Source organism: Centroberyx affinis, unplaced genomic scaffold, assembly GCF_046629955.1.
Source record: "Centroberyx affinis isolate AG114_WGS23_722 - 3 ecotype Tasmania unplaced genomic scaffold, CSIRO-AGI_Caff_v1 ptg005195l_1, whole genome shotgun sequence".
NCBI lineage: Eukaryota > Metazoa > Chordata > Actinopteri > Beryciformes > Berycidae > Centroberyx > Centroberyx affinis.
Window position 1 is genome coordinate 70,590 of NW_027282584.1, and position 17,400 is coordinate 87,989.

Genomic DNA, 17,400 nt, shown 5'->3' on the forward strand with positions numbered 1-17,400 from the left:
GACAATTTGCCATTAATCCCCTTACATAAGAAACCATTACTTGTGTGCCAAAGGACGTCCCAGACAGTAAGCATAATCTAGTCCTACAATAAGACTAACCTCACAGTCCAGCCCCATTTTGGTTTTTTTATGTAATATTTATTCACATTGGGTCAACATCATTTACTTTAGAGGAATATTTATCAAGGTTTAGGTTTGGTTTATACAAAATAGAGATAGAATACAATCTGTGCAGGTGAGCCAAAGAAACCCCAGAGGAAATGTTTAGATAACATTAACAATAAACGAATGGTACAAAAACAACAATATGCATATATTTACAGGTAAGGAAAATGAAATTAATTAAAATAGCCCTAATCCAGGTCAAGTGAGACTCATAGTGAGTCATAGTGAGAAGGACATTGTGTATATGTGTGTTTCCAAAGGCTGTATTCATCATTGCTTCATTTTACACATTTATTTGTCTGTGCAATGGTTGCTTAACTTAGCGTTATAAGTATTGGTAAGGGGGACCATGTGGGGTCATGTGACCTACAGCTGTCAGGTCTTCTCACATTAACAGTTAGGATACGACACTTTGCAGCCCCAGCAGCAGATTGTTTCACAGCAACGCCATAACACTGCTCTCACACTGGGACAGGAGTAAAAATTTAGCTTGAATACACACACACACACACACACACAGTCCCATTTGGAGTATTTAATCATGCTCTGCTTAGCTCTGCTGTATGGGACGGCACAGCATCAACAGAATACGCTCTGCCTGGTTGAATAATGGATGGGAGGCAGCTACAGCAGCAGCAGGCTGATATCTAGACTGCGTCACTGACTGAGGAGGGAAGGGGGAGGAGGGAAGGCACAGAGGAGGAGGAGGAGGGGGGGTGATGTGACTGTGAGAAGAGCTGCTGTACCTGTGTGAGAGAGAGAGAGAGAGAGAGAGGGAAACCTTGCAGTGAAGACCGAGGAATAACAAACAGACAGAGAGTCTGACAGACAGAGAGAAACATGTCAGCCTCCTTTCACTTCCTCCTGCTTCTCCTCTCCTGCAGAGGCATCAATACAAGTAAATGGCTGTTTAATTTTGCTGTGTGTGTGTGTGTGTTTGTGTATTAGCTTTGTACTGCTTCCTCTTTCTCTGTGGCTGTTTACTGAATTCTGTGTGACCTTGTAAGGAGTGGAAGGAAATGTGATGGGTTTTCAATGGTATCGTACTGTACTATGTAATACAGTAGCTGCTGTATTGATACGTTGATACAGCCTGTACTGTAATACTGTATGTAGGGTGCAGTGAGTGTGTGTGTGTGTGTGTGTGTGTGTTTGCTCTTCTTCTGAGATCTAGTTATTTCATTGGTAAACCATTTAAACTGGTGTTATTTTGATACTGAATCATCACGGAAGAGTATTTACAGTGCTAGGGCAGTGCTAGGTTTCGACCGATATGGGTTTTTGAACACCTGTACCAATACCGATATATCATACCGAGTTGAAGCTGTCGATAGCCGATATATTGTGCTGATATTCAATATCTTTAAATTTTACAAGAAGCACCATTTTACAGTTTGTCAAAAGCAAGTAAAAGGAGGAGCCTCTGAAACAGCATTTAGATCATCATGGGACACTAAAACTCTCCTTTAAACCCCAGACTAATTAAATTATTTAAGGGTTAGCAGATGTTTTATTTACAAAAAAAAAACTATTGAACAGTTAGATTAAAACCTCCATCGTATCAGTGGTGGATGACACTGACTGATATTTAATAAAAGGCTAATATCGGCAAACTGATATTGTCGTGGTGGATTTCCTTCTCTCTTCAACTTCCACCTCAGGTTCGAGCTGAACACAGAAGGAAAGAGACAAACTCTGACAATTTTCTCTTTGCTTTATTCTTCATATAACAGAGTCTACATCATACAACTGATATGTGAAGGGTCTGACAAAGAATTCACATCTTCAGGTTCTTTTCTATCTTCCAACCCCCCTTCACATCATGCTCCACCTAGAAGGATAGTCTGTTTCCAAACTTGACCTAATGTGGCTCTCTGATTGGTCTAACTGGCATATGGTCAGTGCGTCCAGTGTTTTGTACCTCAAGGCCGAAACTAGGAGTCTTCCTCCCTAATTCCTGGATCATTCTGTCCTTGATATGAATGCTCTTCTGTGCAATATTGGATCCAACCTCTCTTTCTGGCAATAACAATCCCATTATTCTCGCTTGTCTGTGAGAAACTTACTGGCATGAGCTGGTATCAAAGGCCTCTTTCTCTCTACTCTCTTCTTACTGTGCATAGTACATGTACTGTATGTGTGCTGTCTGATCAAAGGAATGTGCAAATATATATTTCTCTTTGATTATATTGATTAAGTATAGATTATGCATTGAAGATAACATAATTTCCATCAACAATATATCAGTGAGGTAGTAAGCACATGTGTTTTACACTTTTAGCTTTAATAAGTCAAGATCTTTCTATGTCAAGAGTGTTGACTTGTCTGTTTATTGAACATAACCATGATAATCACATACTGTAAGTAAACACACACTGTACATAGATTCATTTCCACAGGTTTCAGGAAATGAATGCTATTATTCTTATTATTCTTCTTGATAATGCCAAAGCAACTTGGAAGAGGAAGAGGGCTTTTTTTCAAGGCCAGGAAGAGGGTTTTGTGTGCTACACTAAAACACTATATTAATTAAATGGTGATTTCACATTTAAGTTTGTGTGTATACTTTTGTTCCTTTTTCTTCCAGAGGATCCTGACCCAACGCCCCCCCCATTAGTTCCCACCACTTCACTCCCATCAGATGTGAAGAGTGTCGTCCTAAAAGGTAATAACTGCACAAGTCTGGTTTTTGCCACACCAGTCTGTCATAATCTGTGTAATAGATGTGTTAAATTTGATTTGCTGCCATACTGTGTCTTCCTCCATCCCAGTTTGATGTGTTAATGTTGCTAAGGAACGGTAGTTAGTCAAATTATTGGTGCTACAACTGTAAAAATTATGTATAATGGCAGAGATGGCTGTTTTAATCAAAGGTGATGATTCATTCTGTTCATTCAAATCACATTTTCCGAATGAACAGGTGTCTGATTTTGGCTTGTGTCTGTGTTTGAAATCCTCCCACAACTCCCAACGCAGGTGAAAGTCACGTTGAGAAAGTTGAACTGTTGAAACCCGTCAATTTAGCGCTAGAGTGTACCTGGACTGGTAATCAAAACAAATTGCCAAACATTACTGGGTATTGGAGAAAAGATGGGGATGAAATTGAGAACAGCCGTCTCACAGTGCAATTGGAGAATGGGCAATATAATCTCAAAAGAGAGTAAGTATGTGTTCATTATTCCAATAGGTTAAGAAAATGCACATTTACCTTGTTTGTTTCTGTCTTTATGCGTGTAAGTCCCTATCCATTGTCACATGTGTTGGCTGATTATTTAAAAACATGGTGTGTGAGCATCAGGATTATCATTTACAGTGATATTACTTTTTGTGTTGTTAAGCAGTTTTTTAAACAGTGGGTGTTCTCAGTTTCCTCTGTAGCAGTTCAAGACTTTTGTCTCCAGTGTCGTATCTGAAATGAGTTGGATGCTTGATGAAACTAGCTGATATCAGTCTTGCCAATGCATAACTTAAGTTGTAAAACATATTTGTTTCTTAGATCACTGCCAGTTCATCAACATTTTCTCTAATGATTTAATCTATCCAGATTTGATTTATTACATAAAATTGATTACAGATTACACTGAGTTTCATTCCAAAATGAGAACAAAAAATGCCACTTGAAGAACCTGCACCTTCTCTGACAAAAATGTCTGCTTGAATCAAAGTAAAGCAACTATCAGTACCTATTAGTTATAACCTTTTCTTGCAAAATAGTTATGTTTTGATTATAGAATCATATGCATTTTAAGATATTAACCAGTAGCTTTCAGGTTACACTTTTTTGCAAATGGGATATTCAGTGTAAAACCCCTCATTTATATATTTTTCCTTGACAGGTTCCGCATTGTTGATGAGGAAAGCCTGGGAAATTACTCATGTGTCTTTGACAGTGAAGCAGAGATACACTTCATTTTGGCAGGTACACACTGTTTCATATGAGTTGTATTTGCAGGTGATATTACACATACCTGCTGCCATTCTACTGAATTTGAATATTTATAACTGTATAACTGTATGCATAGGGTGCAGTGTGAAGGGTAGACAGTGCAGTTTCCTCGTCATCATACTCTTTTCCTTCTTTCCTTGCAGTTCCACAGATGGGTGAGGAGCGAGACAAGCCCATAGTCAGCTATGTGGGCGATTCTGTGGTTATCGCATGTAAAATGGAGGAGACCAAACCGCAGCCCCGCACCTGGCAGTGGTATAAAGCAAATGGGACAGACAAGGTGGGCGGGCCACCTAGAGGCCGACTTTGATGTGGATTTAGGAAGGATTTGTGTCACTGGTGATGTTAAATCAACATGGGAACACTTTTCAGCATTTGGTTTTACTATCCAATATTTAATTGGTCAGTGGAATAAATTATATAAGTACATCTAGAGTATTAAACCCATATAAGGTTAGGTTTGTAAGGTTTTGTAAGTCTATTTTAACACCAGAAGTAACTATCTGACTCTTCAACAAAAGCCACACCTTTCTATAAGAAACGACCAGTTTGTTTCCAAAATGCTCAAATCATAACCTTAAGTTTATCATACAATAATTTTAAAATATAGATAATCCAGAGAATCATCATTTTATCAACCAGTGACTTACGTTACCTACTATTTTAAATTTGTGCTACCAATCAATCTGTTAAAGTAAGTGTTACTTTTTTCCACATGATATTGGTCAAAATTAGACATCATAAAGGCCTCGTTGTTTTACTCATTACCTTGTCAAGCCATGGAATCACAGTAAAATCCTTCATTTTGGAAGTGCTGCTATATCAACACAAATCTCCATCACAGGGGATTTCCTCAGGATGTGAACTGTTGATCCTAGGACAGAAAGAAGTCCAGAGAGAGGAGTACTTTCAAGGCCATCTATTCATTTTCCAAAACTTTAATCACCTTATTTTTCCCAAATCCACAAACTTTCAATGTTTTTCTCAAGAACCTTGCAGTGTTTGAAATAATAGTTGCAAAGAAGACAGTGCCATCATCTAACTAAAACATGTAGTGTAATACCAGTGAATATCCCCTCATTTTTTACCCTGGACAATAATTAATGCTCATGTTGGTTTTTTTTTTTGTTGTTGGTTTTTTGTCCCAGGAGCCGATCAACGCCGATGCAGAGCCTCTCCGGTACGAAGTGAAAAACGAAGCGGGGACGGCGGGGAAGGCGGGGAAGACGATGCTGACGGTGCACAAGCTGACAGAGGCAGACTCCGGCTCCTACTACTGCGGCGCGGTCTACGACATCGGCATCAGCATGAGCCACGTGGAGCTGAGGGTCATCACCTTCCTGCAGCCGCTCAAGCCCTTCCTCGCCATCGTGGTCGAGGTGCTCGTCCTGGTCGCCGTCATCCTGCTCTATGAGAGGAGCAGCTCCAAGAAAAAATCCACTGCAGGTAGGTAGAAAACAAAAGAACAAAAAAAAAAAAACACCATACTGACTTTCACCTTTAAGTCAAGATCAGGGATGTAGTGGAGGGTGAACCCACCTACACCCAGTTTATCCACCTTTTTATTTGCAGGAAGAGAGTTTATCCACCTTTTTAGGGTGATATAAATCTTTAGGACCAAACATTCTTAGTATACATCCTAGTGAATGGTGTCAAACTCATGTAAGTTATATAAAGAAGGGGGAAAAAAAGCATAAATTATTTTTTTCTGAAAGAATAGTTTTATTTATCATTTTGTTTTCCATAGTTTACCAAACTTTTTATTTACCACTACATCACAGGTTAGGAGGTTATGTTGCATATTTTTAAGTTCATTATTTGATTTTGCTTTGTACTGTGTATGTAATTTGTGTATATGTATCTGCCTTATTCTCAGGTGATGGGATGAATGCCGACCAAGCGAATAAGTTGTGAGTATAAGGGATCTACGTTGAGTTTTCCCAAGGTCCAGATAGTTTATTTACTTACGTTTAATAAACTTACGTTTATTTACTGCAATTTTACTGTATGTGCAGTTTGTATTTTCTCATAATGTGTATTTTTCTCTCTCTCTCTTCAGGACACAAGGAGAAAATAATGGAATGGAAGGAAGTTCCACAATGAGACAGAGGAAAGTTTAGCAGCAGAGGATCCTCACACTGTTCACATATTGTATTTTGCTGATTTCAGCGGTGTTACCTGATTGATACAGAGCTAAAAACAAAAAAAGCAATATTTCATCAACTATTTGGGCATCTATTATAATCAAAACATGTTCACCAAAGAGAGTGGCAACAACCACCACTCCCACAAAATAGTCATTCTCTTAATTATTATGTACATTTAGTCTCTTTTTTTACGAACCAGCTTTGAAATACTGCATTGTCTCCTGTATTATCTCCTTTTTCACAGATATATTGTATTTCCTTGGAGCGTATGTTTTTTTTTTTAATTAAACAAAGATGTCATGATGACTAAAAGAGCAAAGCACTTCAAGTAGTCTGTGCTTTATTAGCCTGAAATCAAGAAACCGCTCACTTCCTGTGGAAATACTGCAGTGAGACTTGAGATCATGTGGTCGGCCTCGCACGTCACGCTGCCTTTTCACTCGCTAGTCAGAGAGGAAATACTATTCTTCTACTTGCCAACGACTTCATTCTTAATTGATCTTAACTTCAGTTATACATTATGATTTGTGTGCAGTGCCTTATACTATCAATAAGCAATTAACCAACCGTTCCTGCTCTGTTTGCAACGACTTAACCTGTCAGTTTATGAAGTGTGCCCTTGAAGTAGTGTGTGTGCCTACAGTGTAACTACATCTCACCTGAATTAAATGTATATCCTGGTATATGCAGATGTTATATTAATGTATCGCTCTCATATGTTAAGCAGCTAGTCAGAAAGACCATGTTTACTCCTGTTCATGACTTCAGCTGTCACTTTGTGTCCTAAAAGTACTTGTTATACCTCTTTAAATGTTTGCCTGCACTTTACTTTAACTGTGTCACAGTATATGCAAACATGCAGATTAAAAATACACAAACTACTGTCATTGTGTTTGTGTCAGAAATGACTTGTAAAAGCTTTCAATTCACATATATGGATGGTAAACCCCAAGGTAGAAAATACTACTTACTGCCCCTTGTGCTTTTCAGTATGGATGCCTATTTGGAAACCCAGCTTGGATGCTGAAGGAAAGTGGGTGTTTCAGAAAAATATGTTTTATAAATGTATTGTAACACCAGAAGTAGCATACTAAATTATCTGACTCTTTAACAAAAGCCACAGCTTTCTATAAAAAATGAGCAGATCATTTCAAATCATAACCTTCAGTTCATCATTCAATAATTCCAAAATATAGATATATATATATATATATTGATGTTCCAGCCTGCAAAAGTGTCATTTTGTCAACCATTGACTTAAGTTATGTACTATATTCTAAATTTGTTATACCAACCATTTTGTAAGATTAAGTGTTATTTTTCAAAAGGTGGATCATTTTGGAACTTCAAATATTTCCTAATCCTGACCCGGAGAATTTATCCAATTAGTTGCAAAGGAGACAGCGCCACCCTCTGACAACAAAATGATGGTGCAATACCAGTAAAGCCTCAGACATGGGCCTGCACTCCTCCCCTCATTTTTGCTTTTGTTACACCTCTTTAAATGTTTACCTGCACTTCACCTAAATGAAATATGTCACAATACATTACAAATACACAAACCACCGTGTTTGTGTCAGAGACGACTTGTAAAGGCCATCAATTCACATATGCAAAATACTAGTAATTGTCCCTTGTTATTTAGTATGGTTGCCTATATGGAAAACTAGCTTGAATGCTAGTAAAGTGGGTGGGTGAGAGTGTAATTGGAGTTATCAAGCGTGTGTCTCCCATTACAGACATGGAATCCGACCTACACTCAAATAGACTCCCAAATAAAACCCAAATTACCAGATAAAACATGTCAACAGTAATTTCAGTGAACCGTAATAAGCATCGACAAACACGCTGTAATGTCCATTTGAAACACATGGTTTTATCTTTGCATAAATACAATCTGTACAATAATAAGAGACATGTACAGTACAGTTAGTCAGTACTTTGTTCAGTTTTCCAACACATAAGACCGTGTGGCACGGCTCAATCCAGATGTTTCCGCTTTTACAGCCATTATGCTTTATATAATCGGAGAATTTGTTAGTCTCTGAACCGGCTGAACTCTTAAGTCTTTCCTTGACCAAGAAAAACCAAGAGACAAGACTTTTAAACCTATAGATATCTACGGCTTGTTCATGAGGAACTGGACCAGAAGTTTGAGCACCCGGTCATTCAGGCCGACCACCGCTCCGTCCTGCACCGCCTCGTACAGCCGCAGGCTCTGGGTGCCCCAGAAGAGGTTTTTCCTGGGGTTGTCGGCGTCCGTCTCCACAGACAGAGCCAGCGTGTTGAGCTGGTAGCAGAAGAAGGAGAAGAACTGTCCGTCTGTGATCACGGCCTGGGACACGAACGGCCTGCTGACGTCCTCCCTGCTCCAGAAGCCTGCAGAGGTGAGATGGAAGTACAACCAGGGTGAGAAAAAAAAATCACGAGTCAGATGCTGGTGAATACAGGCTGTAGCTGGTAAGTATATGGTGTATTGTCCCAGCCACTGAGGCAGGAAACCATCATTTGTACCGTTTTTTTACATCATCGTTTTACCTTTAGATCATCTGTTAAAAAGGAAAAATCCACCCTAAAACACTTTAACATTGCTAAAAAAACGGTGATGTACTTTGCGATGTACTTTGCATTTCTGGGCTCATTTTGTTGTTTGGTGGTGTATTTTTCTTATTCCTACAGACAGCTGACCGAACATAGACAATGTGACATTACATCAAGATATTTCCAGTGCCGCTACAATGGAGTTTGATAGCAGAACATTTTTCCAACTGTCTAAAACATCAACGTTAAACTCAGTTTTTGGTTTCAGTCCTTTGAATCAAAGAGCAAGGGCTTCTTATTTGGAAGTTTTTGCCAGTGGAAAAAAAAGGGGGAAAAAAGGAAATAAGGAAGAAAAAAAAAAGAGAAAATACAGAAAAAATGAGGAATAGAAAATAGATAAGGAAATAAATAAGGGGGAAAAAAATCATGAGCTGTAACATCCATGCTGCCACCAGCCAGCTGTGAGTTGCATGTAAAATGTGTGTGATGACATCATACCCTGGTACGTGGCCTGCGCTGCGGTCCAGGCGAACAGGCTGGCGAGGCCGTTGGCCCGCAGGAAGACCTCGACCTGGTCGGTCTGCTGCCGCCTCGCCATCACGTCCCGGCGGTAACGGTCAGGAACCAGGTGGAACTGAGTGTGACCATAACACGCCGGGTCTGGCAGCTTCGCACCTGGTGAACGACACCAAGAGGTTGGATGTGATCAGAGGGAAGTTTAAAAAGAGGATGGAATTCATGTACAGGATGTCAAGCTTCTGTTATTTTAGGGCACATCACAGTGATAATCTGCAGCTTTTACATATAAATACATTACTTTTGCTAGTCTGTAGTCGACTGACCATACAATAGAGATTCAACCTATACCATGTTCATGAAATCTGTTTGTTTGGAATAAATATAAGAAGGTTGGAGAAAAATAAGAAGCCACAGTCTATATTGAGCGTCTTTATTGTTACAGTATGTTGGGCCAGTGCCTACGTTGAGTGCAAAACACCAAAGCAATGACAGCTTATCACCAAAGATGTCACCAAAAATCAAGAATCTCACAGATTATCACTTTAAGAGAAATGATGGACAGCAGCTAATATACGACTGCTTTACTCAGGTTAGACTGAGCATGTACCTGACTCAACTGATGCTTAAAGCTGCACTAGACAACTTTGCACGTTGACGGCGCCAAATAGCAGCAGCTCTCTGAAAAATTGTAACTTTAGAAATCATAACGTGACGTCAGAAAACTGCACTCAGCACGTTCATGTTTGCCAGCCTGGCCGGTTTGTGATCGGTTTATATCAAAGGAAACCAAAGAGACAAGAGGCAAAAGATCTAAAGTTGGTGAGTCCCGCTTTCTCTGGACGGAGCGTTGCTCACTGCTGTTTCGGAGACAGTGTGGAGTTCAGTCTTAAGTTTGAATTTGTCACTTCCTCTTGGTGGATAAGTGACCATACCCAAAATCAGAATTTCATATGGGGAAATGGTGCGAAACTACAGGGTCTCGATTAGGGGAGATGGGACGCTCTTCTCTATTGCAAAAATGAGTGTATTTTTACATTATAGTGCAGCTTTACGAATGTATCTATCGGCTTCTCAAAAACCATGTGACCATGTGATCATGATGAAATAAGACACAGTGCATGTGATTGGTCAGTGGTTGTTGTTTTACCTGTGAAGATATTATTGTCGTACTGTCGTTTGAACAGAGGCATCAGGTCCGGAGCATGTTTGATCTGTGGCACTTCAGCTGCATAGGAAGCCTCTAATGTGGTGAACTAGAGGAGATGCAATTGATAGGAACGGACAAACAACAAAGTGAGTGAAAGTTAGCCATGAGAATAGGAAAAACACACCAAAACAAAACAACAACAAACCGAGCCTAGAAATGCAAGGACAATAGCTGTTTTTTAAGACGTTTTTGTTTACGTGTTTTAGGGTGTTTTTTTCCCTTTAAGTCTCAGTAGTTTCATCCAAGCCATCTTATTGGTCAAAGACACATTCCAGCCACCATGCTGATGAATCCCAGTAAGTATGGCAAGCCATGCTTTTTTGGTTGCTTTCCCAACTCTTTTAATACCCAGGGAACTAGCTAGTTACTAGTATTTCTTGCCTTCTGCTGTTTTTTATGCTACTTTGGAGAAAGCTTTAGTACACATGTTGGTAACAACTGTATAAAAGTCATAATACATCACACTCCAGACTTCGGAGATGCCAAGAGTGCCTTGTATCTCTTATATCACAGGCAGACCCACAACCACAATAAGGAACGTTCTCTTGGGTGTTATTACTATAAGAAACCATGCTTAACAGGGAAACAGCGTGGAGATTAGGGCTGAACGATTTTGAAATAATATCTAATTGCGATTATTTTGACTGATATTGCAATTGCGATATGATTTGCGATATTAGAGGGAATGATAATTTTTACATCATTATTCTCATTTTCATTGAAAAACGTATTAAAATGATTATGGTGTGATTTTTGCTGGGATCTGTACCAAACAAAGATGTTTTCTTAAGTCTATAGAATATGATGTATAGGCCAGGACATCTCTGCAGCACCACAATATATAATTTAAAATGGTATTTTGACACACATTTCGCCTTTAACAAATATTGCGCCTCCTGCGATTTGAAAATTGCAGTAGGCCATATTGCAATTTCGATAAAATTTTGACTAATTGTTCAGCCCTGGTGGACATATTTGTGTTTTCCAATCAATAACTCCATCATCTGAAGGTGATTTACCTGTGGCAGTTGCTGAGTGATCCTAATCTGACTGTGCGGTTTGTCATCAATCTGGAACCTGATTGGCTCTTGCCGGCCCCTCCGGTGTCCCTTTGGGATGATCCTCTGCCCTCTCATCCAATAGAAATTCACCTGGGGTTTAAGATCTAAAACAAAACAAGACAAAAACGTATGACTTTCATAGTCCAAACATTCAGGAATCTTAACATAGTCAATTTGTCAATGACAGGTAGAGTAAAATCCTGTTTTGTTTACCAGCTACAGTGGCTGGTTCATCCCAGAATACACCAGCCACACTGACTATTTTGGTTGTTTATGTGTTGTTTTTTACTTCTTTTAATGTTCTGTTTTATGCCCAGCTTTGAGCTGCAAACCGTGTATGAACGGTGCTTTACAAATTAAGTTTATTATTATTGTTTTACCAGAAAGGTAGTTTTCGGAATATAATATGGCTTGGAAGTGAGGGTTCCCTGCCAATGTGACTGGTAGGATTTCCCAGCCAAAGCCAAAAATTACCATAAATTGGCTGGCTGGTGGCAAGCACTCACTCAAATGACAGAATATCAGCTTATTAGAAAGATCTGACACATATCAATCAATCAGTCATACCTATACTTGACAGGAGCAGCAGTGGGTTGTGTTTGGCCAGGCTGTTGGTGAGTCCAGTCACCAGGTTCCTCAGAAAAGGCCCCATGACTTGCTCCTGCTCTCTAAACAGGAACGGCTTGCGTTTCTCCATGTACCAGTGCTCTTGTAAAATCGCATGGGTGACCAGGGAGCGGATGTCCGCGAACGCATCATCACCAATAACGGCTGATGCATCTTCGGTTGCAGCAGCAGCAGGCGACGCCGAGTCCTTTTCGGTCTCCTCGGAAACGGTGAATTTCTCGGGCAAACCGGGGATGTATGCGGTCTTGGTGAAGTGCTGGTACCACCTGTCTGCGTTGCGAGCAAACGTCTGAGGAACCACCACGTATTTCTTTCGCTGGATGCGGGTGAGGAGGGAGAGCTTGTCCTGCACGTCGGCGGCGCGGACCTTTTCAGCATGTTCCTCGATCTGACGCCGTCTGGCAGATTTACTTTTGGCGGTGAGAGAAGGGACTACCGGGGGATACGCGGGCTCTTGGACCGCCGCTTCAGTATGAACGACCCTCTGGTTTCTAAACGAAGGCAAGTTTCTATGAAGTAGTGACTGCAAGGGCAACCGTGTGCGGGCCGCCATGTTTCTCGCAATGCGTCAGCTGACTTCTTTTTCTTCTTCTTCTTCTTGTTCCGTTGCAGCGAATGTTAGCTAGCTGTCCTCCACAACACCGCCACCTACAGCACGAAAGCTCAAAACAAACGGGTTCATTATTTGACGGTATTTTCATTACCATGTGATTTTGAGCAAACATAAAATGACAAAAGTTAGTTTGCTTTGTTTAATTCACATCAAGGTCACTGATAGTTGTCGTTTAAATATTTTTTAGCATCGGAGAACGTTTAGGCTCTTGAAGCGAACCTGAGCCCACACTCTCGTCTACAAGATGCTGCATTTTGGTGCAGTCAAAGATATCGTAATTATGAGTTGCAGCCACACGAACAGGTAAATACGACTGGGGCAGGCGGATTTTTCACGAACACCACAGTTGCCCATGTTTGACTTTTCGAGACAGAGATAATTAAAGTCGTGTCAAACAACTGATGGTAAAAGTAACAACAAATTTAGCCTAATAAGTTAATTAAAACCCCAATCGCATATCTGGGGCGCATTTGTGAGTCTCGTTATTACCTCTGTACCGCTTGATTTCTAAGATAATAATAATAAAAAAAACTTGCTTTGTTACGGTGTCCCGTTTGTTGTTATTCTCTACCCAAAAGTACCTGAATGCGCGACGAGTCGTATTTAGACGGCAGAACCCGGAAATATAAGCCTACGAGGAACACTTGAAGGCAACCTCAGTGTAGTCCGGATGCGGAGTTTTTTGCCTTTGAACCTTTGAACCTACTTTGGACGAAGAACTTTTTTAGCAGATTCAAATCTCACCCTCTCGGTGCAGCAGTATGTAAAAAACCTAGCTAAACCTGAAGTACTCCCTAAAACACATTCTTCAGGACAACTGCTAAGAACAGCTAAGCGATGTCTTGTCTTCAAATTGTACGGCTACAGTTCTTCAGGAGCAGCACTTGTCACTTCAACCTTTTGCGCCGTGCTTGTCGAGCAGAGGTAGCTGGTCTAAAAATAAACCGTCTTGCTGTAATTCTCATAAACGTTTTATTTTTTCACTTTACTGACGCGGAGCATTTTGACAAGTGTGTTAGCCCTGGTGGCTCTGGGATACATGTAGTGCCCGACCACCAAGAGGTTTGGTTTGTTATTGATTACCCTTTAGCCCCCAAATCAGACCTATGAATGTCATATTTGCATGCCAGCAACAGTTTTTATCAACTGAAAACATTCACTTTTCTGCTGCATGTGCTTCACAGAGACCCTTGTGCACCAAAAGTGACGAGGTGAGACTGGCAGAAGAGGCGAGCAGGAAGTATGGCTCCCCAGCTCCAACCATCTTCTCCAAAGTGATTGACAAAAGCATCCCCGCAGATATCATCTATGAAGATGACAAGGTAAACATCACACACTTTCAAAAACATGCATCACTATCACTGTATTCCACGTGGAGTCCAGAGATAAATCAGCACCCGTGAGTGTTTGGCTGCAGATAAAGGGATTTGAAGCTCAATACTTCACATTTATGTTTGTTTTTTTTGTGATTATCAGTGTTTGGCCTTCAGGGATATCAGTCCGCAGGCTCCAGTCCATTTCCTGGTCATACCGAGAGTCCCTATTCCCAGAATCAGCGACGTCAAAGATGATGATGCTGAGGTCAGTTACTGCCTGATTTGTGTTGCCTGCACCAAACTCACTGCTAATCCTCATGGCCTTGTGCTGCGTTCAGGTCATATCGGAATAAACTGAATGACGGGATGACATCTTGGAAGCGTTCACATGTTTAAGTCGTTGTGGAATGCAAAATCCCAAATCATTTTTATTCCTGAATTTAAAATCGACCGTAAACAAACTGCAGTAGATGTTGCTCACTATTTGTGAGTAGAGTTGATTGTGTTAGTGAGAATATATTGATTTTGGGTTTTATTCCCTTGGACATTGGTGGATTCACTGCCATGTTTGCCACCTGTGTCAACACACTTCCGCAATTTATGACGCAAACAAAAATCCCACATGTCCTGCTTTTAATTACCACTAGGAGGCAGGAACGATTTGTCCCAGTAGGCACCTTTCTTCAGCTCTTTTATTTTAATTTTTTCTCAACATTCAGCTCTTAGGACACCTGCTGGTCGTCGCCAAAAACGTGGCAAAGAAAGAATCTCTAGCTGAAGGATACAGAGTGGGTAAGTTACACGCTGTTAGTTTGAGTGATTGCAGTAATGAGTGGTTAGTGACTTGCATTCAGGTTCAGGCTGTTTATTTACACATTAAATTCTGTGTGTGTGTGTGTGTGTGTGTGTGTGTGTGTGTGTGTGTGTGTGTGTGTTTCTGTCCCACGCAGTGATCAACGATGGGAAGCACGGCGCTCAGTCGGTTTACCACCTTCACATCCACGTGTTGGGAGGGAGGCAGATGACATGGCCTCCAGGATAATGGAGTGTGTGTGTGTGTCTGCCTGTTTCTCTGTCCCTTTTGTTACTTACATGTCTATGTCTTTATTAAAGAGGTTAGTGAGCGTGATCAATGTATGACATTGGTAATATTTCCAAAACTTCTGATTTTCATCACATGAATTTCTGCACAATAAAAATCTCATTTCACCTAAATAGAAAATTTAAATGTATAGATGATGACAAATGTTTAGATGTACAGGAAACACATAATGTCTGAGACAACTGCAAATAAAGATACAGATTCAATTATGGAAAGTGGAAAACCATTTTTTCTATTCAAAACAACACCTTATTCTGTTATCACCAGCCATCTAATTGTTTACATTTGTTTAAGGTGTGAAAAGCAGATTCCTGTCAGTAGACATTATGTACAACCCACCAGTTGCAAATCACAAAGTCAATAGGAATATTATAGAGGTTAAAGAGCTTTATTCCAGACAGGGAATTTGATCAATTATCTGGGGAAGTCAGGGAATTTTACAGATGTACCAGATATACCAGATATACCAGAATATATTTTACAGCTTGTTTCAAACATTTATTGCATTGGTTTCAGCTGTTTCTTTTATAAATTGTATCAAATAAAATAAAGAATATGACATATAAAATAGAAAAAAAAAATCATGTTTCAAAAGTAGGTATATATTTTTAAATACATTATTAATACTCTGTATTATAAAATATTTTTTCTGCTTCCAGGTACACCTATTATTTATAGGCTATTGAATGTTGAATTATATTGCCAAAATGACATTAGTTAAAAAGTTAAAAATGACTAAAATTACACAGCATTTTTATTAAAAATTGTATATCTAGTTTTGAAACATGCTGTATAAAAACATCAAAAATAATATGGACACTTCCCCACAGCAAGCCCAGCTGCAGTGGAAACCAGACTGTTTGCCCCTTTAGAAAAACAAGATTAACAAACCAGGAAGGAACTAAATGTTTTTTGCCCATGGCTCTGACTAAGCTATGGAAAGTCATGTAAAAGTCCTTGATTTTCACACCGGAGCCTCGGTTTGAACCCTGTTTTAAGACACAATGATGTAATATTTATTATCTATAGATCATTTTTATGATTCCTGGGTATATGGCGTATTTTCCTACTATCTGTCCAGTGTTGCTGGCACTTATCGCTGTGTAACTTCATTCACAACCTTCAGAGACCCTGTGTGCCGATCCGAGCTGCAGGACTCGGGGCAGACATGGTGTGACTGGGTGGTATGATTCAGTGACCTTGGTGCCCGTGATCTAGGTTACTCGGTGTCATTTGAGAAGTGGGTTGAACTTTCCCCTATATTTACTAAAAAAACAATGTTCACCTCCTTGCCACAGCTATCAGACAGACGCTATCAGACACAGCTCACGAGTAAAGGGGAAATGAGGCTAGTATTGCTGACATATAAGGATTATAGAGTGTGCAATGTGTGTGAAATACACAGAAAGGGTGAATGTACAAGATGTTAGGGACACCTACTTTTTTCAGGAGTTAACTCCAAGTAAAAGCTATTATCCCGTATTGATTTCCCCGTATTGAACTCATTGTATTCAAACAGAGCAAATCTTAACCAACCACATCCTAGTTTTTTATTAAAAACAGAGAAAAATATAAAAAAATCTGTGTCTGTATACTGTATTGCAATTGCAATATTCCGCAAAATAATCGCAATATGATTATTTGTCAGTATCGGGCAGTCCTAATCACAAAGGAAGAGATGTAGATAAAGAGAAACAGACGAGTTAGAGAAGGATCTTTAATCTTTGAGTAAAAAAGTCAAATTGAGATGTGGATTGTGCAAAAGGAGCTGCAACGCAATATCAGGAAGATGTGCCTAATATTTTGTACATTCAGTGTATATTACTAACATCTGACACTATTCTCTTGATGTGTCAAGGGGGGGAAAAAGCCGCAGTTGCACAAGTTTTGCTCAACTGATGAAAAACGATTTTGTGGGTCAAAGTCTCATCTAGCCTCATAAACCTGAAGATCTTATCTGGCCTTTATCATTATATTTTCCTCATCACATAAATCTGAAAATGATAATGATAATGCTTCATAAGCTACTCAGGTCAAATTAGGATAATGAACATTTCAAGAAAACCATTCACATATTCAAGCCCAGTTACACTGCTTCACAGAGTTTATTATAGCACTAAATGTTTTGAACAGACAATTACCAATGCCAGCAGTTG

At 39.8% G+C, this 17,400-nt stretch overlaps 3 protein-coding genes across 3 annotated transcripts; 2 read left to right on the forward strand and 1 right to left on the reverse strand.

Moving 5' to 3' along the window:
* Window positions 1-905: 905 nt before the first annotated feature.
* On the forward strand, window positions 906-7,134 carry emb (embigin). The gene is made up of 8 exons (XM_071546271.1): window positions 906-1,063; window positions 2,753-2,830; window positions 3,142-3,325; window positions 4,002-4,084; window positions 4,255-4,391; window positions 5,260-5,557; window positions 5,988-6,021; window positions 6,171-7,134. The coding sequence occupies exons 1-8, from the start codon at window positions 1,006-1,008 to the stop codon at window positions 6,229-6,231; spliced, it is 933 nt and encodes a 310-aa protein (XP_071402372.1). The 5' UTR covers window positions 906-1,005; the 3' UTR covers window positions 6,232-7,134.
* A 986-nt stretch (window positions 7,135-8,120) lies between these two features.
* On the reverse strand, window positions 8,121-12,767 carry mrps30 (mitochondrial ribosomal protein S30). The gene is made up of 5 exons (XM_071546274.1): window positions 12,154-12,767; window positions 11,545-11,690; window positions 10,466-10,571; window positions 9,298-9,474; window positions 8,121-8,637 (listed from the first exon to the last, which is right to left on the reverse strand). Exons 1-5 carry the CDS (start codon window positions 12,764-12,766, stop codon window positions 8,378-8,380), a joined length of 1,302 nt encoding a protein of 433 aa, XP_071402375.1. The 5' UTR covers window position 12,767; the 3' UTR covers window positions 8,121-8,377.
* Window positions 12,768-13,509: 742 nt separating this feature from the next.
* Window positions 13,510-15,439, forward strand: hint2 (histidine triad nucleotide binding protein 2). The gene is made up of 5 exons (XM_071546275.1): window positions 13,510-13,750; window positions 14,011-14,148; window positions 14,303-14,407; window positions 14,862-14,934; window positions 15,093-15,439. Exons 1-5 carry the CDS (start codon window positions 13,664-13,666, stop codon window positions 15,182-15,184), a joined length of 495 nt encoding a protein of 164 aa, XP_071402376.1. The 5' UTR covers window positions 13,510-13,663; the 3' UTR covers window positions 15,185-15,439.
* Window positions 15,440-17,400: the final 1,961 nt, after the last annotated feature.